The sequence below is a fragment of the Lichenostomus cassidix genome, chromosome 5, assembly GCF_008360975.1.
Source record: "Lichenostomus cassidix isolate B80296 chromosome 5, HeHo_3.0, whole genome shotgun sequence".
In the NCBI taxonomy this organism is placed as follows: Eukaryota; Metazoa; Chordata; class Aves; order Passeriformes; family Meliphagidae; genus Lichenostomus; species Lichenostomus cassidix.
The window spans coordinates 10,430,968-10,456,580 of record NC_139486.1 but is presented as its reverse complement, the minus strand read 5'-3'; the positions used below and the strand labels follow the sequence as shown (position 1 = coordinate 10,456,580).

The window sequence follows — 25,613 nt, the reverse complement described above, 5'->3', positions numbered from 1 at the left end:
TTTTGTGCTAAATAAACTTTAGTTTATTACCACTTTTTTACTTGATCTCCAGTCAGGAGTCACTGAACAGGCTTTGTGGATCCATTTTCTCTTCAGCTCATTCTTGTAATGCTTTGTTACTCACAGCTTCGCAGATTTGATGTTGCTGGCATCCACAAAAGTAGCATTACAGCTTTAGCTTGGAGTCCCAATGGAATGAAATTATTCTCTGGAGATGACAAAGGAAAGATTGTCTACTCTGCACTAGACCTTGACCAGGTGAGCATTTGTTATAGGGACCTTTATTCACGTTTGCACTTTCTGAAACAATGCTTTTAAACAGTGTGTTTAAATATTTAGCAGTTAATTGCTTGGTGTTACGTGTGTGGTTGGATGGCTTTATTGGTGTGTTATACACTTGGCCAAGTGTGTGCACACCCAGCAAGGCAACCACTGGATGTCCTTCACAACTGCCTTACCTTTTTTTGAAAACTAATGAATTTTTAAAAATCTAGTGATCCTTCTCATTTTTCATGTTCCTGTCTGAAATAAGTATCAAACCTTTCTTCAGCTTTCAGCCAGTACTTTCTCTGTTGTTTGGAAGGGCTACTTTTGAATGATGTGGATCTGTTGATGAAATAGTTCTCCCAGAATTGTTTCATTCTACACTCTGTCTGGAGTGTAGAATGAAAAGAACGTTTGGGTGCTGCTGGCTGATTAGCGTGTTACCAGTAAATGGAATTTTTCTCATGTCTTGTTAGTTAGTATAGACCTGAGATGTCAACAAAATTAATGCTACCTTGAATTTCTATATGGGAGAAAAGTTTAAAAAATATCTGTCCTGATTTATCTGTGACTGTCCCTCAATTTGATTTGACAGAAATCACCAAAAGTAATGATTGTCTCAGCAATGTATGACCTGGCAGTGGGGAAGAAGGAAGCAAGTGTGTTCTAAAGTTTCTCTTGATTTCAAGAAAAATGTATTAGCTAATATTCCAAGAGAAACTGCATTTCATAACGTGTCATGCACAATCTAACTCCCCTGTTGCCTGCGTAAATTAAGTTTGTATTCATTAAGTAAATTTCATGCAAGAGGAATTCAAAAGTGTTTGTTTGTTTATTTGTTTTCTCTTGGGCTTATAAATTTCTCTGAAGTGTTAGTTACTACCTTGTATTTTTAGGAGGGTTTGACTCTTGTGAATTGTGTGTATCTTTGAAAGGGTATTTGCAACTCCAGCCTTGTATTGGAAGAGCCATCTTCGATTGTCCAGTTGGATTACAACCAGAAGGTGCTGCTTGTCTCTACTTTACAGCGGACTCTGCTTTTTTACACAGAAGAGAAATCCGTCAACCAAGTTGGAACACAGCCCAGAAAAAAGTAACCCTCGTAAAATCCTGATGCAGGCTCATCTTTTAATTCTAGCATTTCAAAGTGAATTACAGACAGTGATCTAGGCAGTAAAATTAATGCAACACAACAGTCTGCTCATAAAAAACTAGTTACAATAGATATGCGTGATTGAACGTGAAATGAAAATTAGACCTATTTAGAAAGTACGTGGTTGCAAGTGTGTCACAATTGTACTTTCAAGGCACTATTAGGCAAAAATATTTAAAATCTTTTCTCATTGTTTAAACTGAAATCACTGCCAAACTTCCTCTGAAGTCCTTCTTTGTTTACTGTGATGTGGAGTGAGCAAGCGTTGTAATCAGGTCTGTCTAATGGGTGATGTAATTCTTGATGCAAAAAGCAAGTCAGCATCCCAGTTTTTCTCACACACTGAAGTGAGTTAATGGGGAGAATGTATACTAAGCACTTGTATTTGAGTTGAAGACTAGGAACCTCTTGTGTGGCTTTGACATCTTCTCTTACATAATCCCGCTTGGGTAAGGAAGAGGGAACCAGGTCACAGAACAGCATGACTGACTTTCTCTCTAAGCAGAGGAAATTTACACTTGAAAGAGGGTTTATGATGTGTCTTTCAGGGATATGAATAGTAAGAGGAATACCAAGGGTTATCTTATATGTGAAGGGGTTTTTGTGACAGTAGGGGTGTTTCTGTGTGTGAGAAATGAAGGTTTTAACAGATGAGGTCTGTTCTGTGCTTTTTGCAAGTAGAGGTTGTCGGTTTCTCTGACATATTAGTATATGTCAGTTCATATACTAATATGTAGCATTAGTTTGTAGTGTCTTGCTTGTTTTCTATTAATTCTGGGAGAAGGATGAGTGAATAGTAGGATCTTCCTGAGATGGACAGAGAGGCATTAAGGCTATGAAGCTTATTAGGAAGAGTCATTTAATTTGCTTAATTGATGTAGTGTCTGACATCCAAAGCTGACGGGAAACTTGTTATTTAGAATTACTGCTCTTGTCTTACTGTAACTAAATCTGTATTTCAAACATTTGACTGAATATTTTTATCAAAGACTTTTGACAATTTGTGGTTGTAAATCTGTGCCATTAGTATTAAAAATGATTTCTAAGTAGAGTATATAGCTTTTAAAATAAATTCTTTTACATTTCAGTTCTGGCAAATTTGGAGCATGTTTTATACCTGGCCTGTGTAAACAGAGTGACCTGACACTATTTGCTGCCCGACCTGGGCTTCGTCTGTGGAAGTCTGATGTTCATGGGACTGTTCAGGCCACATTCATTTTGAAAGATGTATTTGCTGGAGGAATAAAAACTTTTGAACTGTATCCTCGTTTGGAACCACCTGACAGAGGAAGTTACAGCTCTCCAGAGAAACACCTTGGACTTGTTTCGTGTTTTTTCCAAGAAGGATGGGTGCTGACCTGGAATGAATACAGCATCTATTTACTAGACACTGTGAACCAGGTAGATAAATCTTGTGGCTGCATATTTTATTTCTTCCATGTTTTTGTGCATGCAATGCCATGAGACTCTGTTTTGGTTATCCATTATATGTCTATGATTTAAATTCGTATTTAAAATGAACAAAGAAGAATATTTATTGTCTCCCTTCTCAAGCTGGCATTGCAATGATATACTCACCAACTAGCTCAGTATGTTATATATGAAAATTACATGTATTTAATGCTTTCAATTGAGGTGTTAACATCATAATAAATTCTGATGCTTAGTGAAGCATGTAGAAAAATATCTAGAAATTAATGCATAAAGATATATTAGGCCTATAAAATGTACCTGGAGCTATTTATGCTTTCCTTTCTGCTACTGTTGGTATCTGAGGAAAAAAGGAAGTATTACCTTATGTTTGGTATACAGTGAAGTGTTAAGCTATTTTGTCATCCTAAAATTGCATATGAAAGTTGATGCAAGCTAGTCTATTTTTGTCTAAATGATATTAAATATTTGTATTGTGGCACTCTTCTGCCACCAAATTATGTACTGCTTAAGTTGTTATATTTAGTTGCTTTTAGTCGGACAAAGAATAGATCTGTGGAATTTAAATTAGTATAAAAATGGAGCTGCATCATGATTAAAGGGTTTTTTCTGGTTTTTTTTTTTTTAAATAAGATAAAAATATTTTTCCTGTAACTGTTTATGTTGATTAAAATCCAGTGAACACTTTTGTTAAGAGTAGCATGTTGTGCAAACTGTGTGTTAATCTGATGCCAATTATTTCTTTCTCTGTTGACTCTTTCTAGGCTTTGATTGGTGGCTTGGAAGGATACGGTGATATTGTGTCTGTGTCCTGTACCAACAACGAGATTTTTCTCTTAAAGGGAGATAGAGACATAATAAGAATTTCAAATAGACCTGAAGGACTGTCATCAATAGGTTTGTATAGATTAGAAAGCTTAATATGTAGAAATTACTGCGTTTTGTATGTATAAATTAGTATGTACCTGATGGAACATGGTGCCCATTGTACTTTTTTAATATAAAAACCCCCCCAAATCCAACAAACCTGAAACAAACCAAACCACACACAAAACCTTTCAGATTATTGCAAAAACCTGCCAGGTCCTGTAGAGGTACTCATCTGTTTTGACAGGTTCTATTTAGAGGTCTGGTTTATCTGCTTATCTGAGCTTCTCTTTTGGCTGCAGTGAGAATGGGGGCATCAAGAAATTAAATATGGTTGCCTTTTTTGAGAGGGGATCAGCGTTAACCTAACGTGGCATCTCTAATCTGTGCATTTGAGAGCTCATTCTGAACCATGATGCTGAAGCAGTCTGGATTCCTGATCATGGTTATCCCTTTAGGATCAGGCTCAGTAGGTGAATATGTTGATTCTGTGCCACCTGTCACCAGCCACATTCCAGGGGAAATCTCAGCCTTCCTAGCAATAAAAAAGAAGGAATTGGCAAATAAACACGAAGAATGCTCACTAAAATCCCAAAAATAATTTGACAGTTTATTACTTGTTGCCATCTGAGTTCAACATTTATGTTGCCAGAGCTCTCCAAAAGGGAGTACTAATTTTAAGACTTAAGTCCTCCATCTTAGCTTTGTATTAGCAAAATGCTTGTAAATATGCTATGAAGTCTCATTGAATGCTGGAGAACTTAACTTTCTTGGCATTCCATATTGATGGTAGCTTTAGTCGTTTAGGCATTTCTTTACTCATAAACTTCTAGAGGCTGTTTATTATTTTAATCTCAACTTTCAAGTGTCGTTTGAAAGGAGCCTTTAGAAGTGTATTTTCTTCTGATCACCACAGTGATTTATCTGGTAATTTTCCTTTATTTTTATTTTCAAACTACTGAATGTTTGAATGAAAAAGTTAAAGATGTAGGATGGCACTTCAGTGTGTGATACAGTTGGGTCTTCCAAGCTGCAGGCCTGTACTGTTCCTTATACATAAACATAAATTCAGAATTTTGTTAATAGAAACTTGATACAGGGTTTGGGGGAAGTGCCTTCATGTAGATTAATTTGCAGGAAGTTTACATTATGTGTGTGTATGCAACTATATATTTTTTAATGTTATGAATTGAGAATTATTTTTCTTGTGTATAAAGATTCTTTCCATATTCTCCAAGAGCTATGCTCCTACTCACTTGGTGCTAGTATTTATACTTGAGCTAGTATTTATACTTTTATTTTTCTTCTGGACAGTGTAAGATGTGAATTCAAAATTGTCGAATCCTTTAACAGATACAAGTCCTAAATTGCTGACCCCATCATCAGTAGTTTCATCTATATCATCCAGCCCTTCAGTGGAAACAGAAAAAAAAATGGTTACTTCCCCTTCAGTTACTGGTGACAAAAATGGCACTTACTCTTCAGTGAAAGATGATCTGGAAACTCCAGTGCTATCAGAGAAAAGTTTTGATAGAGTGGGAGACTTGAGCAATGAAACCAGAAAAAGGGGCTGCTCTGTGGTGAGTGAATCACGAAGCAGGAGCAGCTCTGTGAACTCTGTGGACAGTGGCTCGAGCTTTATGATGTGTGCAGACCAACTTTCAGAAGCTCAGAGAGAAGGTCAACTTTCTTCACAACGGTTCAGCACCATCAGCTCTGAAGATTTTGATCAAGAACTCATTGTAAAGCCAATTAAGGTGAAAAAGAAAAAAAAGAAGAAACAGGGTAGGTCTTGCAGAACATTCCCTGCTGCTGCTCATTGTTAGAGCATGTGACATGAAAGAGTCTGTGTTTAGCAGGCTTCATTTAAATTGTGTTGTCATGATTCTGAAATGATTGAGGGGTCATGGTGGGCCATTTCTGTTTAAGATGAAAATCTCCTTCAAAAGTGACAAATTGATGGAAGTCTTTTTAGATTTGTTTGGTTTTTTTCTTTCAACTTTGTTTTGCTTTAAGCATGAAAACATGCTTTGAGTTCTAATGTATTTGTTAATAGGAGCATACAGTGGACTATGGTCCAGTTTTATGTTGGAATTGTGTAATACCTGTTAATCCAACTGAGAATATTTGGCAGAGTCATTCTTAGCCATACTTTTTAGTTTGATAAAATAGTGTGCATACTTGATAATTTGGTTTACTATATTAAGACTTTTTTTGGCTTTATATGTATCATTTAGTGTTAAAGTTAAAATAAACAGTATGGTTAAAATTTAGATTTAGCTTTGTCCTTCCTTCAGTTCTAAAAATATTTTGATTTCTTACTTTACACTGGAATTTAATCGATTGTATTAATATTATTTTCTCCCTTTTTTTTGTGTGTGTGATAACAGAGAGTGGGACAAGGAAAAACCACAGCTCTCTGGAAGGCACACCAATTTATGAGCGTCAGCTTTCTGGTGACAGTCCACATTCCTTGAATGCAGACTCCTTCTCCATGACTTCCAGCATAATGAGTGGCAGCATTGACCATTTGAGTACTGGATCTCCAGATCAGGAAAGCATGTTCAGTATGGAGTCCCATACGATCTTGCAGGAAGATAATGGTTCAGAAACTTTCAGTGTCCTACAGTCTCCTGAGTCAGCAACTGTACTAATTAATGAAGAAAATGGAGATGTGGTTGATTTTCAGAAACTTCCAAACAGTGACAGTGGCATGGGTACTTCAGCTGTTGTAGATATTTTGACATCTGCATCACCTCTGATGCTCACAGAAGACTTGACAAGCAGTGTTGATGGTGAATGTAATGGTGGGGTGGTTTCTGCAAGTAATGAATGCTGTCCTGCAAAGCTAAGCCAAGAGGAGGAGGAGCAGGATTTTCCTACATTGTGTAAAATAGATGAAGACTTAGATAAAATGAAGCTGCAGGAGACTGAAAAACCTTTTGAAGATCCAGACCTTACAGACCAAACGTTTTTGGAATGTGACAGTATGATTGGTGTCCAGACATCCCTAACACCAAAGGAAAGTGATGAAACTGGTAGGGAAGACCAACAGCAGCTCTCTCTAATCCACAGTGCTCTATCAGACCCTTCTGCACTCCAGTTTGACATGTCTGACAGTGTTCATTCAGATAGCTGTTCCATTTCTGGGTGGAATTTTGAAAGTGCAATCAAAGCTAAATGCAGTACTAGCACTGCTGAAAGGGTAACAGACACTCATGAAAAATCTGCCTCAAGTGATGAAGAGGATATTTATGGACATGGATTGCCGTATTCATCCTCAGAAACCAGCATGCCTGAAGTTGGTGCTGTGCCTGGTGCACAGGATGTAGCCAAGATGAGCCTAGATGAAATGGTGCTGTTAAAATCTGATCAGGTATTTCTTTTCAGTTTAATTAAAGTAGCTTTAAGCTTAAAGAGAAACAGCTTTTCAAAATAAACATTGCTGCAATTACTGTGCTTTACATCTTTCAGAGAGCATTTTTCTTTTTACTTGATTCAAGTACACAAGTAAAATATAAAGCCAAACAACAGTATGTGTTTTAACTCTTACAAAATGTGATGTATCTAAGTTCAGAATGGGTGATATGTGCTTGCAATGCAAAGAAGCTGTTCTGGCTGTATTATTCCCAGCTCAACAAAAGTGCTGTTAGAAACCCATCCATTAAAGAGTGAACAGTAAAACCCAGTCGCGCTCAAAGGCTGCTCCTTGTTTGGATCTCCAGTAGTACAAATTCTGTGTGATGCTGTTCCCAAGTTCAGCTGACTTCATGGAGAATTAATGCTGATTATCTCACATGGCAGGCTTCTGCTTAAGGATTATTTTACCTGTAAATACTCAGAATAGGAATTAGTTTTTGCCCCCTAGCTATCAGTAGTAAGTATTGTTTAAAATGTTGACAGTTTCCTTTCTGTGTTATCCGCCTTTCTGTCATCATTATTTTGTGGGTAAACATTTCCAGAAACAGTAATCCTCATACAGACTATAGAAGAAAAGTACTAAAGTTATTGTAAAACCTGCAAAATTGTCAGAATCACAGGGACTTTTAGCAGAAGTCTTAAGAAGGAAGTGCAGTTCCAGTAGGCTGAGGATTTTATTTCTTTTAGATCTGTAACAGCCTTGTATTGAGATCAACTAAATATTCATTCATGAAGATTGAGTTGTAAGTTGATGGTGTCCTGTCTAGTAACAACTGCAGCCCCAAGTGCAGAAGACTTTTAGTTTCAGGTTATGGTATTCTGACACTCTGTCATGTTCAGAAAATTCCACTGGTAATGTATGCAGTGCTTGAGTTCACCTCATGCAAGCAGTCAAAGTTTAAGATAGCAGGTTGTAAACCAGATTCCTGCAAGACATGGCTCCTGTACCACACAGAGGGTACCAGAGTTGGATATTTAGCTGTCTCTGCCCTCCAGCTGTCTTGTTCCCTTTGCTCATCATTTCCTAGACAATGAATAATTTCCTGGACTACAGGCAGACTGTACATTTGGATGTATTCCTTTTTTGGAGGTGAATGGCGGGGTGGAGGAGTTTATTTTTTTTGCTTAATCTGTTGTTCTGGCAGTCTCATTGTGCACTACATACAGCCTTAGAGAACAGTGACAGATGCAGTTTTATTTTACACAAGGCAAATTTATTCACCGATTAAAGTACTTAAGTTTAGCTTTTTTAAAATGAGAACATGTGAGCTGCTGTTCTTATATACCCATTTTCTTACGCAGTTTGAAGACACCTGACACTGTTCTGACTCTACAGTTTTTAGTTTGCAGAGAGCTGGATGGGATACTCTGGCCCTGGTTATGGCATCCTGAGCTTGGTTGTCTCAGAAAAGTACATTTGGTGCCTGGACTACCGAGGCAGCCTGTACTGCAGTGCCCTTCCTGCAGCCGGGCTGCGCTGGCAGAAGTTTGAGGATGGAGTCCAGCAAGTGGCAGTTTCTCCCTCAGGTGGGTTGGCTTCTGCTGCACTGTCACCTTGTAAATACAAAACTTGGATAGACTTGGGCATTTTCATTGTTTTTGTTTTTTGGTTGTTTGTTTTTTGGTTGATTTTTTTTTTAATATCAGTTATTATTTAATTAGGTGAAACTTGTCATTTTTATGAGGTTACAGATACAGTTGAGTGCATATATAGTTTCCATGTAGGCAGTTTATTGTTTGTTTTTTTAAATTAATTACTTCCAGAAACTTGGTTGTTTAGGGTTTTTTTCATTTAAAAGTAGTCTGTTGGTTTGGGTTTCTTTTTGTTTGTTTGTTCTTAAATAGTCACAATTACATGACTGCATCTTCACTACCTCTGCATCCCATGTTCCAGTTTAAGTGATTGTCTTTCTACCAGGTTGACATTGCATTTTGGAAGGTTTTCAGCATGCATTTGCCTGATAAAAGTGAGCTTCAGAAGGAGCAATTCAGTGGTAGGCATAGAAGAGCTCCTTGTCTGTACAAAACCTTGATTTTTGTTACAGAGCTACAGAAAGTCTTGGCTGTGAGGGTGGTGAGGTGCTGGAAGAGGTTGCCCAGAGAAACTGTGGCTGCCCCATCCCTGGCACTGTTCAAGGCCAGGCTGGATGAGGCCCTCAGCAGTCTGGTCAAGTGGGAGGCGTCCCTGCCCATGGCAGGAGGTTGGAACTAGCTGATCTTTAAGATCCCTTCCCATCCAAACCATTCTGTGATTCATAATTTTAAAGTTCTTTTCCTTGTAAATGTAGAATTGGCTTTGTGTATGCGTGGGTTGCTTGATTTGATTTCTTTTTAAATACTGAAGAAAAAGCTTTGCAGTTTTAGTACGTTTGCATATGAATTTGTTCTGGATGGTTGTGAATGAGGATTATGTTGGATTAAAAACAAGCAGGTTTTGGTTATAAACTTGTGTCACTTTCTGCCTTCTGGATTGTTCCAGGATTGGAGTGAAAACACAAAATTTCTTAGGCATTTTAATTTCTTTGTCTCCTGCCTTGCCATAACTTCTCTTCCTTGTCATCTCTAAAAGCACATGTCAATCTTCCCTTCTCTCTGTAGGGGAAGACTTGCTCTCTGTTTTAAGAAGAAAGAATTTCTGATTTGATCTGTAGCTGAGCTTTGCTATAGCCAAAACAATTTCAGAATAGCAGATGAGAGTGGGGTTCATCCAGCTCAGTATCTTACCCTTAAGAGTGGTCAGCAGAAGAGTGAAAGGAATAGGCATGTGTCATGTTTGCCCTTGGTAGTTTCAGGCTGCAGTTGTTGGTGCCTCAGATTTTGTGGGCAAAAGGTTGTTCCTCTGCATTTCTTATCCTTCAGTTTCAGGAATTCACCCAGCTTTTCACTGAATCTGTGGAAGTTTCTAGCATCCACAGTTTGCCATGGATGTATTAATGCAGGAGCATGTTAAACGCAAAATGTCAAAATGCAATTAAATGCAACTTTGTGGAATCATTCAAAGGAAGTTAATATGACAATGTAGTGTTCTGGTACAAGCCAGCAGTTAAATTTGGAGTTCCATTTGGTTTTCTTTTTTTAAGCTATATTTTAGAAGTCAGTTACTGTTCTGGTCTTGCTTTTAGAAGAAAAATTGTAAGTATTTCTTAAACTTGCATTTTTGTTTAATGCTACTGGTTTGCTTTCTCCCTCCTATTAGTTCAGATGTAGGTAGGACACATCACCTATGACTGTTGCAGTAATTGCTGAGTGCTGTCATGTTCTTTTGTTTACTTCTGATACAGGGGCTCTTCTGTGGAAGATTGAACAGAAGACTAACAAAGCTTTTGCTTGTGGAAAAGTAACTATAAAAGGGAAACGGCACTGGTATGAGGCTTTACCCCAGGCTGTATTTGTAGCTCTAAGTGATGACACCGCCTGGATTATCAGAACAAATGGAGATCTGTATCTGCAAACAGGTACCTGAATTGCTTGCAGTCTCTTTGAATTTTTCTGGGCTGAGATTATTAGATTTCAAGTCTATAGAATGATCACAATTTGCTATAAACTTTTATCCATGGCCAGGACATAGGGACATCTTTTTATCTTGAGAAACACTTGGAAACAGTTGTGAGATTTTGTGTGATTAGGAAAGTGGAAAAGCCAGTTTGTGGCTATTTGTTTTGTGTGTGCCAAGTGGAGTACCTGCAGTACAGAGAATTTATGCCATGGGGGGATATGAGATGGATGGAGACAAATGGAAAGGGATTGTAGAAAATACCAAAATAATATCCTTGCTTTGAAAGTGGTATGGTGCCCTGAAACATACAAACACACTTTATAACAAAAGTGGGCAGGGTAGGGGAAAGTAGCAGCTTTGTGTTTTGAAAAGCACAGATCTCTTGAAGGTATGAGCTACCACTTGATAATGAAAGGAAGGTATTTTGAGACAGAAGATCATGAAGTGCTTTGGAAGTATAGGGAAATGGTATGTATTTTATGTGGCAGAGAAAGCAAAGCCGTGGAGGAATGAAAAGGGCTGTGCAGCAGGAATCTGTGCAGCTGCTGTCTTATTGGATGTGAATGGTGCACAAATGGGAAAAAGGGATAGTGCAATGTCAACTTTGAAGTCATGGCCTTAGTTTTAAGTGCTTCAGTGAACAGGAGAGGATATATTTGGAAGGTGTTATGCAAACAGCATTCAGGCTAAATGCAAGGAGCTAGGATAAAAGATGGCAATACTAGTTCTAGAGTTAAGGGAGGAAAGTATCAAGGACTCTTGGGCATGTGAGGCTTGCACAGAGAGCTGAGTTGCTAAGGAAAAATTACCAACAACATGATAAAGGAATTACTGGTGAATGAAGAGAAGAACTGGGTTAAGGTGAAACTGTAATAAGACTTACTGAAACAGGACAGCATCTCTGAGTGGCTATCAGGCCTCTTAGTTACCTTTCATTTAATTTTGGCACTCTTGTAATTTTTCTTTTAGGTTTAGTTACTGTAGCATAATACAAAAATTCTTTGTGATTGAGAAAACTGTTTTAAGTACACATCACTGTTTCAAAGATACTCTATTCAAATTATTTTCTTTCAGTTAAGTGTAGTAGTTCCAGAGAAATCAAGTGGCCTGACCATGGTCACATGCATATTGCCAACAGGCATGGACAGTGGTGATGGAGAGTGAATTTTGGATGCTAATCATACAGGGCCTTGTGGAGTTTTGAATCAATATTTTTCTTCCCTTTGAGAGAATGGTTTGATTGCATCAGCTTACATTCTGCTGTTCTTAGGCTTCCAAATTTGTCTTTTGATGCAAAAAATACTCAGTATATCTGTCTTCCTGATGTGAGGCAAGTAGTGAAAATTGTTTCTCCAGGATCTTTTCATTCCTTTCACTGTGTTGTGTAACATTTATAACAAAAGTGCATGCTCAGAGGTTTAGAATTGAGTGTTCTTGTTAGCCTAAAATACCATACGGATGAGTTTGTTCATAGTGGCAGCATGAGAAGATTAAACAAAAACTGTGTCTCCTGAGTTGTTTCACATACAGTGTTTGTAAATCAAGCTTCAGTGTAATTGTAAAGAATACATTTTCCTGTAGATGAGATGTAGAAATGTGTGCAAACTGCGTGTAAATCTACCAGAACCTCTCTGCTCCTTTCAGTATTACACACTGTGGTGTGGTCTTTTGTAATTGCTCTGCTGTCACTATTCAGATCAGGTTGCTTCTCGCCCTGGTATATTTTAGGCAAAAGTTCTTCCATTACTGGCTTTTTCTTTGATGTTTCTGTCAGGTCTAATAGAGGTTTTATAAATGGAGATTCCAGGTGCTGACACTAGAGGGAGAAAAGGAACAGAAATGACAGGACTGGATGTGCACTCTGCAGGATGTTGAAGGATGTACAGTGTCTTATTTTTTAAAACGTAAACTCAGCTATATTAGAGGAAATTATTAATAGTTTATAAAAACAACAGTCACTCAAGGAAATCGTTATCAAATGGCAAGCGTTAGCATGTCAAGGATATTCCCCTCTGCATTTTCTTTCATTGAATTGCTTTATCTCTTTCCTTTTTGTTGCAAAAAGCTGAAATTTGTAAAGCAATCCTCATTTTCTGATTTCTAGGCCTGAGTGTGGATCGTCCTTGTGCCCGAGCAGTAAAGGTTGACTGCCCTTATCCACTGTCACAGGTCACATCCAGAAATAATGTGGTGTGGGCTCTGAGCGAGCAGCGGGCTCTGCTGTACCGCGAGGGAGTGCGCAGCTTCTGTCCCGAGGGAGAGCAGTGGAAGAGTGATATTGTCAGGTAATACCTCTGGTGGGACACTGGGTGTAACCAAAATGACACAAAAAACTGTGCTGGAATTCCTTGATGTTTGAAAAAGTATTACCTGAACTCGTGTGTACAAATACCTCTGTGTGTGTGTATCCGTCTATCCAATCCATCTCTTTACCTGTCTGTCTATCCTTCCTTCCTTTAGTCTTTGTCCAGACATATTCAGAATAACTGCTGTTTTTCTGTCAGGTAAATGACTGCTATGAAATGAAAGGAATTGTCATGAAGAGAAAAGTGTTTAAAAGAGTGAGAACAATTTTTAAAAGATCTTAATAATATCTGTCAACATGACTTTTTTTATTAAATATTGCTTCTTTACTCTGTGCCATAATGGTTTTAATGAGCTCTCCAGTTTTTTTGAGTGGTTTTTTTTTTTTTTGGTTTTTTCCCCTAGATTAAATCTCAGCATTTTCTTGGTCATCCATGCAGCTGGATAACACTTTTGTACTCCCCAGCCACAGATTTTTATAAATATTTTGTGTAGTTGGTATTTAGCTTTGTAGTTGATCCTATGCTCACGGTAGTTCATTTATGATAAAGTTAAAAGCACTGAGGCTCTACTGCTGGCTTTGAGAATGTAGAATATAGTGTCTCTTGTGACATCAGCCTGAAGCAAATTTAGGAAGAAATTCAAGTTCTTGTTGTCTGGTGATTTTATCTACTGAATATCCTATTGTGAAACCTTAACTTGTGCTACCTCCCAGCCTGGTATTTGGCTCTTGAATAGTCTAAGAAACTACAGTGTCTTTGTTCAAATGTGAAATTTGCATGTGCTTTAATTAGTTTGTTTAATGAAAATACCTGCTTGACCTACACCTTATGTACATTTCATGTTCTTGGGCTTTGTGTTAAAATTGCAGAAAGCAGTCACTGTTTGTTCTTAAATTGTGAAGAAAGGTTATCTGAAAGAGCTAGCATTGTTTGCTACCTTCTCAGTGTCTGATATGATCGCCTGACCCTGTTGACTTTCTGAGCTCGAAAATCATTTACTTATGCAGGAAACTTACAGTCCTGAATCTGGCATTTATCTTTGTCACATAGTTGAGTTGAGTTTTCTATTTGTGGTCCTTGAACTGCAGGTATTGTTCTCAGAACAGGTCAAGGAAGTTGGAGGAGATACATTTATGAAGCACTATTATCAAAAACGTAAAGAACACATCTCTTGATTGCTTATTTACTGAATGAAACAGGGCCTATTTCATTTTATTGTTATGTATCCAACTTTCAAATCTTGAGTGATCCTTGAAGGACTTATGGGTTTTTGTTGTTGAATCTTTTTTACTTACACAAACTAGTAAAATACAAAGTACTGAATAACTGAAAATTTTGTTATCAAATGCCTTTTTTAGCTTGGGCCCACTGAGTTCAACTGTGTTAAACTATTAGCATTGTAATAGTTTCCTTAAAATACCATCAACAGAAATTTGAAGTAAGGTTTTTAATGTTTCTGCTTGTTTGCATTTCCAGTGAAATGCAAGCTTTGGAACCAGTCTGCATAACCCTTGGAGATCAGCAGACATTATGGGCTTTGGATATCCATGGCAATCTCTGGTTCAGAACTGGTATAGTTTCAAAGAAACCACAAGGAGATGATAACCATTGGTGGCAAGTAGGCATTTTTTAATTTTGCTTTCAGTTTAGTATTTTACCTTGGGTTTGTTATTTGTGTTGTCTTCGCACAAGATTCTAAGAAAAAATCAATTAATTGCTTGATATTTTATAGCACTCTTTATTCAGTATGTTAAAACTTCAGTGTGGCTATGGCTGAAATCCGTTTTTGTGTCTGCTATAAAGAGAGGAGGAAAACTCATGGTCATCTATGGTCATCCAGAGCAGCATTGCAGAAGCATTAAAGAACACAAGAAATGCTCTGCCAGGTCATAGGATGTGCTGTTGAGGCAGAGCATTAAGTTTGGCTGCTGAATACAGTCTCTTCTCTTGCCTGCCAGTGCCCATCATTTTCCTTAGCTAGATAAAATAAATAATAAGTCACTGTGCAAAAGAATGTGTTTTGCATTTTTCCATTTGGTTGAGGTTTCTTTGAGCCACGTGGAGCTGCTTGCTTCAGCCACAGTTCATGTGGGTGAAACCAGCTCTGTTACTGCAAGTTCTGTCTGGTATTGATTTAGAATTCCTGACTCTGGTTTCTCCAGCTTTTCTTGTTTTCTCCAGAGATAGGGGTGGGGAGAGAAGATGGGAGTACAAAAGGAGATTTACAGAAAATTTGTCTACATGCCTGTCTAAGTTACAAGAATTTTGGTCTATTTGCATTTATAATGCCTTTTTGCCCATGGGCATCATGAGTAACTTGGCTTTGAGGTTATTGGCAAACTGCTGCTCTTTTTGTGCTCTTAGGCATTTCCTTCCTTCCTTACTAGGAGTATCCCAGAGTATTGCCAACCTAGTTGTCCATGACAGAACTTGGGCAATTGCTTATTTAGACCTCCTTTTGTGCTATGAATGAAAATGTCCATGAGGTAGTTGCAAAAGAGTATTGCATACAAGTTTTTATCACATGGTTTGAATTGCTGCACTGCGCAAGTTTCTCTCTTCCTCTGGGAAATTGAAAATTCACCTCTAAGTTTGCAGAGTTCAACATGTTTTTAGAGGGAGACGTCCTAAAACATATGGCTTTCTTAAAAAGTAGATTTGTAAATGGATATTTTGGGTAGAAGGGAGTTTTAAGATGGCGTTTAATATTGGTAATTTGTTATTAGCAAGACAGTTACTCAAAAGATACCATTTTTATTTTCTCCTTCCTACAATTCAAATGTTTCTAAAAAAGCTTCTGGTGAAAGATTGTGCAGTTCACCCCAAAGCTTAAGCAATCAAGAACACTTTTTTTCTTTCTCCCCCAGGTAAGCATCACTGATTATGTAGTGTTTGACCAGTGCAGCCTGTTCCAGACCATAATCCAGGCAACTCACACGGTGGCAACAGCAGCTCAGGCACCTGTGGAGAAGGTGGCTGATAAGCTTCGAATGGCATTTTGGTCACAGCAGCTTCAGTGTCAGCCCAGCCTCCTCGGAGTTAATGGCAGTGGAGTCTGGATCTCTTCAGGCAAAAATGAATTCCACGTAGCAAAGGGAAACTTAATAGGTCGGTATGCTTTTGCATCTTAATTTTTGTAAGTTAAAGAAATTAAGGAAATAGAAGGAAATAACTAACTACAGCTCTGTCACCACAGAAACTACCCATGGCAAGTCAGGGCAGCTTTAACATGTTTAAAAATTAAATTAAATTTTTATTGGCATTTGGCCTTAAATACTTTCTCATTCAAAGGGAAATATCTTCCATGGAAAAGTCATTGTCAACCAGTGAACTGTTCACAAGTTACTCCTTTTAACACCTACATGTATCTCTTCTCTGGGATAAGAAGGCAGTCTTAAGCTGTTGAACCTGTTCTATCTTGCACAGTGGAGTCTGGGTCACCATCAGTGTGACTGTGCAAGACACTAATGTTATGGTTTCACAGTACTAATAAAGAAATTGCTTCATTTTTCTTGCTATAGTTCTCAAAACAGAATATTGATTTGGTACATTTCTTTGTTTAGGTAAACACTAACAATATATCTAGGACATTGTTTAACCTCATCACCAAATTGGTCACCTGTTGAAGACCATTATTCTCCTTTATCCTCTTCTGCATTCCCAGTTTTCTCTGTGTGTGTTTATGTAGGTGTCACGAAGAAGTTTCCCCCTTCCCCCAACAGTTTCTTGAAAGAATTTCTTAGAAAATCTTGTCTAAAATATATTTAATAATTGATTGCAATAGAATTTATTTTATATTTTAAATAACAATTTTTAATAGAAAACAAAGTTTCCTACTAATACCACTCTGTTCTTTCTTTCAAGGCACATACTGGAATAATATTGTGCCTCGTGGTACTGCTTCTGCCACAAAATGGATTTTTGTGTTGGCTTCCACAGCTTCATCTAAAGAAGGTTGGTAAATCAACTGTGCAGACATATAATATCTGATTTTTAACTAGAGTGGAATTGCTGGTGTAAGTAACTAAATATCGTGAATTATTTCAGATTTTGGTTGTCTTTTCTATTTGCTGGCATGCAAACTATTTGAAGTAGGGTGGAAATACGTCTATAAAACTACTGGAGATTAAAATAACATATTATTCACTTTCACTTTCAGTGGGGAGTGGCATCCAACATAGAAATGGGTAGTTCTCAGGAGCACCAACTTCCCAAACTGCCAAAGCATGAATTGCCAGAATTTGTAATGGAAGTGTAGGAGCAAGCTTTGCTGGAGTGCCTGTAACTAACCAAGTGCTTCTCCTGTCAGTGCAGTCACTGCAGCAAAATTGCCCATTATTGGTAAAAGTAAGACTACGTGAGGGAACTGAACTGCTGGTTACAATAGTTTGCAATTGCATTATCTAAGTACACTGGCTTTAGTGGCAAAAATGTGATTTAGAGCTGAAAAAGAATGCTGCTTTTCAAAGGCTATTATCAAGGATAAAAAAGAGCAAAAGAATAAAGGGAGGTGATAGTGCACTATTGCGTGTGTCTTCTCTCTATTACATTCTTCAAATGAAACATTTCTTCAAATGAGATCACTTACTACTTCCTTTATTTGAGAAAAGGAGTATTTAAGTGTCTAAATAAGGGCTTAGGATGTGTATTTGTACTTCAAAGCCTTAACCTATGAGTACAGCCAAGAAGCTTTAGTTTTGCCTTCAAATGTACTGATCATTGTTTTCATAAAAGGTAGATGTGTAAGCTTTCTCAGTGTGGATTAGGAATTATTTTAATAACAGAAGTGTCCTTTCCATAGGAAGCTTCTTGTGGCTGTGCCAAAGCAACAAGGATCTGTTTTGTGTCAGTGATCAGAATCCTCATTTTCGTCCTTCTACGGTGCAGCTGCCACCAGAGGCTGAAATGGTGCACTACTCTGCCTGCCAGGATGCCATCTGGGGATTGGATAGTCTCGGGCAGATATTTATCAGAACACTTTCCTCCAGCTGCCCAACAGGGATGCATTGGACAAAACTGGATCTTTCCCAGCTAGGTATGATATTTTTATTGAGTAGACTGTCTCTTAACTCTTAGCATGCTATGTTTTCCAGAAGTATCTTCTAGTTTACTGATGTAGAATATAACATTTACTACTGATTGGCAGATGACTGTAAAACATCAGGAACTGTGGCTTTTGAAGAGTGTTCTGTTTAGCCTTTTCCTGAACACAAGTTTCCTGTGTGCAAGATATTTTGTTTGTGTTCAGTGCACCATGTGGCTGGTCAGTCTGAGGTGGCTCAGCCTCACATGGTGCTGTGCAGGGTTTCCAGCAGCTTTAACTAGGTTGGCTCTTGTAACTCATTTCAGCCATAATCACCTGGTCTGGGGCAAAAAGCCCTGAATTTTGTGGTTAAATACATTTTTAGCAGAGTCATCAAAGCTTCCTGCCACGGAAAAATTATGCTCCAGGAGTTGCACCATTCATGAGTGATGCAGCTGATAACACTCATGTTCAGGTTTATAGTGATGTAATAATTCAGCATAATGCTTAGAATGTGATGCTGGTTAACTGCTCTTTTCATTTGCTTCGGTGGTTGACCATGATTTGATCACTGAAATGTAGTCCCAGTTTGGAGTTTGGCTCTGGGATAATCAGGTTATTTGCCAACTTCATCAGTAACATTTGAATCAGATTAATTTCTTTAATAGTCTCACTGTTAAAACATTCTTACCTTCATGCTAATCTGAATTCCTGTTTCAGGTGAAGATAAAGGAAATTGAGACTATGCACCATCCTCTCACAATTTTAAAAATAATTCAACTGTTTTGCAATTTTTCAATTTTTGATGGCAATGTTCATGACTGGTCTGAGAACAGACAAACAATTTTGACTTCAGGTTTAAGGAAAGGCAGACACAGCTGGCATTTTGGTACCTGATGAATTGGTCCCAAATCACTCATTATACCACAGTTTAAACACTGCTTGATGCCTTTTACTGACCTACAGGATAGATTTGTCCACTCTGTCTTCCTCATGTTCCTCAGTGTGGTTTGAAACTCTTCTCATGAACCACTGCTTTCCAGCAGTTTAGATGGTAACTGTTCAACTGAAAAAATAAAAAACTTTTGGCCATTGTCTGAAAATCTCGAAAGAATTCATACAGGAAATCAGTGCAATTGGTGTTAGATGACTGTAATACCTGGCCTGTGAACTTCAGCAGTTCAGTTCAACCTTTACATTCAGCTGTTCCTGTCAGCTCTGTGGCACATGGTGGTGGCATAGCAGAGATCTGGGGTCAGGAAATACTCAAACACTCTGCTGTACCTGTCACTGTGGGTTTGCACTGAAATGTGAAAATGTTTTAGGCATTTTTCCTAGAATTAATTGCATATGGTAGATCACTGCTTAACAGGTGCATATCCATGGCTATAAGATATAGAAGAGCCTTTATTTGTTCTAATAGGGCTGAAGAAATTGGAGAACTATTGTTACTGTTCTGGTGTATGTTTAAGTTTACTCCAGAAACACTAGTACTGTAACTGGGGAGGGCATGGCAGGGTGGGAGCAACTTCCTGTAAAATGCAATTCAGAATTCTGTATGGAAGTGATGGGGTTTGCCAGCATTAAGGTTGAAATATTCATATTATGTTGGTAGTGTCTTGCCTTTTACATTATATACTGGGAGTAGCACGTAGTAAATTATTTTGGTTAGAGTTCCACTATCACTATCAAGGTTTCTAAACACAGTAAAATGACCTTTAGGTTTTAACAATAAACAATGCTTCCAGTTCATGCTGCTTGCTCTAAAACAGTAGGTGAATGTAGTTAGCATGACCTTCTCCTAAGATACAAACAGTAAGTGGGAGGAGGGAGAAACCCCAAAACATTTACATAAGGGCTGTGTTTCTGAATATCAAATTGTACTGTAGACATAAATAATATCAACTATGCTGAGTAGGTGATATGTGATTCCATGTTTAAATGCCTGATGCTTGTCTGGATCAGAACACTTTGACAGCTGAGGTATCATGTGACAAAGCCATTACTTCGAGTCATATTTTATTAGAAGGAATAATGAGGTTTTAAGTAAGATTTTGGCTTTGCAGCTGAAAGTCAAGCCTCTGTCTGCAAAAGAAAGTTGCTATAGATGTTCCCATCCCAAGCAGTGGAAGTTTTTGTTTGTCATTTTGTTTTTTATATGAAGCTGTAGGGTTAGAGGAAATTTGGGGATGAGATTGGTTGATTTGTATTTCTGTGATTCAGAAAGTTAAATAATTTTGGTTAATGGGATATGCTTACTGTTACAGATAATTAAAAGATAAAGCTGTGTTGTCCTGTTGTTTCCTGTTCTTTTGCCCAGCAAGCCCTAGCAATTGGGAATATTGCCTTCTGCAGAAATAAATCCTTTGAATTTACACTCTGTGGAACAAAATTCCACACCCCTCTTTAAGGAATACTGTTTCTGTTGCACTTTACAAGGATTTGTTGCCAGATTTCACATCCCTGAAGACAGAACTGTTACCAAGAATGGGATATCCCAAACAGCACTAGCATGTTCAATTAACCAGCAAGGCCTATTTTTAGAGCCTTTAGTTTGGAGTCTGACCAGAGCATTCCTTCTGTAGTGGATCTGTACTGCTTGTGTCTCTCTTTCTTTGGAACTTGTTTTCCATTACTTAGCTTTGTTTTGTCCGGCATGGGGTGAAAAAAGGAAATCAAATGTTAGATACATTACATCACATGGCTATTTTAAAATGAATGGGAAAGAGTAAGAGTTTCAGTAGATGGTTAACTAACAGTTCTTTTTAGTCTAAAATAGCAGGTATGCATCTCTACTGTCTTTGCAGGAATCTAGTCTAAACCCTAACACAAACCATTCCAAAATTCCAACACATACTTATTTGGCAGCTTTGTTTTCATGGTGCTGACATGATTAAAACACTGCTGCATGTTTGAGATTGTTGTAATAAATATGTACAGTGGTAAATATAAATCCATTTGAAGATCAGTTCCTTTATTTACAGATGTGACACTGATATGTTAAAACTGAAATGCATAACCCATATGCTCATGTTTTTGAAATGCTGGTGGTGTTAGGAATGTTCTTCACAGACTGTATTAGCAGATCAACACCTTTAAAAGTCTCCAAGCAAGGCCAGCTGCAGAGAAGAGTTCATGTTAGGTCATGTGAAAGTTTGTCTAACCACCGATAACGTTTGTCACTGAATGGTTCCCTGCTTGAATTTGATTATTTTAATAGTGTATTTATAATGTGCTTTAAAAATTGCAGCCTCCTATGATTAAAGCATTTATTTTTAGATTTAGAAGAGAAATTTCTCACGTATGTGCTACCTGTTGGTTTTGTTCATTGTATCCAGCAATTTTTTTTTCCTCTCACAAGTTGTATTAACTTCTAATCATTTTTATGTGACTGTGTTTAAAGCTTGTTTAATACAATGAAGTCTAAATACAAGTTCTGATTATTAGCTGAATTGGAAAGGAAAATGCCAGGTTGCTAATACTTTCTTTGTTATTAGGTGGTGTAAAGCTGATCAGCTTGACCTGTGGAAATCAGCATGTTTGGGCCTGTGACACCAATGGTGGCATTTATTTCCGTGTAGGAACTCAACCTCTTAACCCAAGTCTGATGCTTCCTGCGTGGATAATGATTGAGCCACCTATACAGGTAAAATGTTGATTACAATTCTTTGTAACCTGGTGGTTTAGCTCTATGCTAAACAATAAAACAGTAATTTTAGAATTCATGGAAAACAGTTGAGCCAGGTTTTGTAGTAGAGTGTAGCATTGAGCTATGCCCTGAGTACCTGCTGTGTGCTCTGGAAGGGGCTGGATGGGCAAACAGCACAGAGCAGACTGTGTGGGAAGACTGCTCAAGTGGCATGGTGCTGAAGTGGCTGCCTTCCTCTTCCTTTGTCCTCACCCTTGTGAGTCTGGGATTGCTAGGGTGCTGTGCCTGAATTTAGGGACTTACCTCCAGTGGTTTGTAAGCATGCAGTACAAATGCAGCTCTTCCCAGAATGGGCAAACTATATCCTTTCCACCTGCCAGCTGGGAGGATCTGAGTTGAAAGAAGCCTCCTAAAGTACCCTGGGGGCATATTTCCAAAATGTAGAGAACTGACAAAATCTATTTCTCCAGTGTATGTTTGTTGCTTGGTTTTTGGGTCTTTTTAATCTGTCCTTAAACCACAGTGCTTGCTTTCATTGCTGTTCTAATACTTTGCAAGTTAATCTATGAAATGGGAGTAATTTCTGTGTCATGGCTTGGGACTGCTGTAATGGAGCTGACCTCTGACTGCTGATTTCATTCTTTACTCCTTGGCACGAAATTGCTTGAACTGAACTGAACTGTCTGCTGATCTAGCACAGTAGCACTGGATGTGTTTGCATATTTGATTGACATTTTGATGTTACAGCATTTCTTTTAAAGATTTTGAAATGTGTGGTACTTTTGAAAGTACACATTAAGAAACAGAAGTAAATCTGTGGCAGTGGAGTTGCAGTAGTTTATTTGGTTTTTACATCATTTGCTTTTAGTTCTGCTTATCTCTCATCAGCCAGTTGTTGGCTCCTGTGTATCTCAGGGTGTAACAGCAAAGAAGGGCAAGGGAACAGGGAAATGAAAACTGCAGATATGATTCCCATCAATTAGCACAGCACTGGTTCAATGACTAATTCTGTACTGGGAATGTGGTCCCAGAGAAATAGTGCCTTGTTTGGCAGAATAGCAGGGCAGACTGGTAAAATAGGTGCCAATACCCCTTGCAAAAAGGACTTGGTTACAGTGCTCATCCTTGGTGTGCTGCAGGTGGGACTTTGTGATGTAAACCCTGCTAACAAGGGGGTAGGGCAGCAGGAAGAGGAGACTGGAGGTGTCAGTGATGACATCTCCCATAAAGGCAGTATTCTTAAAAAGGAAGGGAAGAAACATTCCATTTAAACTGAGTTTGCCAAGAGACAGAGAATTAAAAGTATCTTTTACCAAAGATCTATCACAGGAGAATACCCAAAAAAGCTGTTTCTCTATGCTGATACTTTTTTCTCTGTACTAAGTGATTCTCTACTCCTCCACTGAAGTAGATTAAACTACTCAATACAAAGGTGTTTACAAGAATTGAGATTTGCTGTGGCTCATGATTTGGCAGTGACTTCTGTATGTAGAAAGTAGACAAGGTTGAAAATCAAATTATTTCCCATTATCTTATCAACAAAGCTGGATGATGTTGCCTTCCAAAAATTATAACCTTCTGATTCCCAGAGCAGTGTCATTCTCTCTCCTGTTATCTTGCCAGCTCCTGACATGGCAAATTTAATGAATCAATAAGAAAGGGCAAGAATTCAAGCATTGCTTGCAGAGAAAATGAAAACGCATGGGTTACATGCTTGTTTTGAGACAATTCCAACATGTTAAAACAAGTCATTAAAGGAGCAGCCATTCATGCTTTTACAGAGGCTTAATGCAAAATAAGAAACTATGTGACCTTTAAAAATATTTCCAAATTCTAACTTAGTATTTGGAAAATAAACATAACGTGATGTCTGAATAGTGAACTATTCAGTGAACAATACTTGCTTATTAGGAGCACCTTGCTGTTATCTGTCCCTTAATTGACTTTGACACAGTTTGTGCTGCTTTACTGTTATGTTCAGAACAACAGAAATATTGTAAGAAGTATTTCTGAATGATTCAGCCATTTTCTCTTTGAAGGAGGAAATCAAAATTGCTTTTCACTTGCTTTAAGTACAGGAGCACTCTCAAATAATGTAATTTAAAACCAACTATGGATATTTCATTCCCTAGTAAATGTCAGAGCCAATATGACTTGCCTGTCCCAGATCTCATGACTCATGAGCAGCTTGTGAGCAGCTGCAGACTCTGCTTTTGTGGTGTCACTTCTCCTTAAAGGAGTGCTGCAGTTGCACAGCATCCATCTTTGCACAACTTCACAAAGATACTCAGACACTGCAGTTTTGGTGAGATTTTACTCATGCAAAAATGAGTGAATGTAATTTAAGTTCAGTCTTTGGCTCTGTGATGCTGTATTTTTTCTTAAATCAAGGCTAAACCCATTCTTGTTTGTTACTCTTCCCTCTGTACCTCCTTACTGCAGCATCTCTTGAGATGAAGAATAACATTATATGTTTTCTGCCCTCCTTTTTTATTTTATCTAATACTTCAGAAGTGGTTGACATCATTAGAGTATCTTGAGCAGTAGTAGTTTATATATAGATGTTTTCTGTGCTTCATCAATTTGGTTCTGCAGTCTTGGCAGTAAAAATAATTATGTAGTTAAGCACCTTTTGGAAGCTGCTTCAAGGACATTGACAAAACTGACCAAAATGCTTTGATCAAATTCTTTTAGACCAAGAAATAGAAAATGTTTTTCCATTCTATTGTTAGTATGCAGGATAAAACTATTATCTGCAGTAGCATAGCTCAATATACATATATATTTTTATATACATAAAAAATTTAATTAAAAGAGCAGGAAATATAAATATGATTTATGTAGATAATATAGAGTATCTTTTTATAAATGTGTATATTTATTGCGATTTAATGCTTTTCAGATTTTTGGCCTAAAGTAAAAATAATTAAAAATAGAAAATTAGTATAGACTGTAAGACTAATTTAGGTTATTAAAGAGTAGAGCTTCATCTATAGGTAGAAGTGTTTAAATTGCTTTAAAAGGTCCTCCCAAGTTGAGCTGTTTGAAAATAATTCTTTGAACATTTCAGCTTTGATTTCTGGCACCTTCTGAAAAAGATGCTGAGACAAAATCTGGTCTTTAGAAACTCTTAACTTCCCACAAGTACAATTTAAAAACTAGCCTTAAAAACCACCTTCTCAGATTTACATTAAGGCATCTATCAGCTAAACAACTTCATCTGACAAAATTAAAGGAAACAGAACAAATATTTGTAATGAGTGACTAATCATCTATTCATTGTAAATAATCAGTGTTACTTTAAAAATAGAGACATTTTGTCACTTGTTTAATTGCTGCTCTTTGTTAATTTGTAAACAAATTTCATGGAGAATAGAATTGAAAAAGTGATTTTATTAAATCCAGAAGTCTGTTAAAATATCCACATAGCTTGTCCGAACTGTGGAGTACAGGGGGTTTATTTAAGGAAATGTTTGGCTACTGCATAAAGCTTTAGTTGATCATTTGTAGTTCCCAGGGTCTCAGCAGATGAGCACTGCTTAAATTAATTTGCCATAAAATTGTCACCTGTGGTATGTACATTTCAGATTAGAAAAACTTTTGATTTACTGCTCTTCCCATAAACAACCTGGAAATTGTGTCTCTAAGCGTGATATCATAGGTAAGAGAAATTCTTACAGGTAGTAGAAGTTTTTACTGATATAGAAGGAACTATTTATTTCTTACACACAGCCTTCAAAAAACACTAAATTAAGGCAGTTCATGCTTTCACAGTCATTCAGAAATTATTAAAACTATAAAACAAATGAATGTTTTAAAATACCATTTGAAATTTAGGCAAAGTATCTGTAATTGTGAAAAAGCAATACAGGATAGATTTAACTTCTTTTCAATACCTTATATTGAACATATGTCAAGAAAAGGTTAGGAGGTTGGTTATGCCTTACAGATGAGTGGTGACTTGTTAGAAATGGTTCTCATCATCTTTGTTTCATTTCCTTGAT

General features: G+C 37.5%; 1 protein-coding gene across 4 annotated transcripts in view; it reads left to right on the top strand.

Moving 5' to 3' along the window:
• TECPR2 (tectonin beta-propeller repeat containing 2) overlaps positions 1-25,613 on the top strand; it is a 42,432-nt gene that overhangs the window by 5,752 nt on the left and 11,067 nt on the right. For all 4 annotated transcript variants that reach the window (XM_085061326.1, XM_085061327.1, XM_085061329.1 and 1 more), the window contains 14 exons: positions 127-258; positions 1,200-1,357; positions 2,506-2,818; positions 3,613-3,745; positions 5,069-5,500; positions 6,106-7,091; positions 8,479-8,662; positions 10,417-10,590; positions 12,736-12,916; positions 14,414-14,555; positions 15,805-16,045; positions 16,802-16,891; positions 17,739-17,972; positions 21,458-21,606. In XM_085061326.1, the coding sequence (XP_084917452.1) occupies positions 127-258; positions 1,200-1,357; positions 2,506-2,818; positions 3,613-3,745; positions 5,069-5,500; positions 6,106-7,091; positions 8,479-8,662; positions 10,417-10,590; positions 12,736-12,916; positions 14,414-14,555; positions 15,805-16,045; positions 16,802-16,891; positions 17,739-17,972; positions 21,458-21,606 (3,549 nt within the window). The remainder of the gene's footprint in view (positions 1-126; positions 259-1,199; positions 1,358-2,505; positions 2,819-3,612; positions 3,746-5,068; positions 5,501-6,105; positions 7,092-8,478; positions 8,663-10,416; positions 10,591-12,735; positions 12,917-14,413; positions 14,556-15,804; positions 16,046-16,801; positions 16,892-17,738; positions 17,973-21,457; positions 21,607-25,613) is intronic.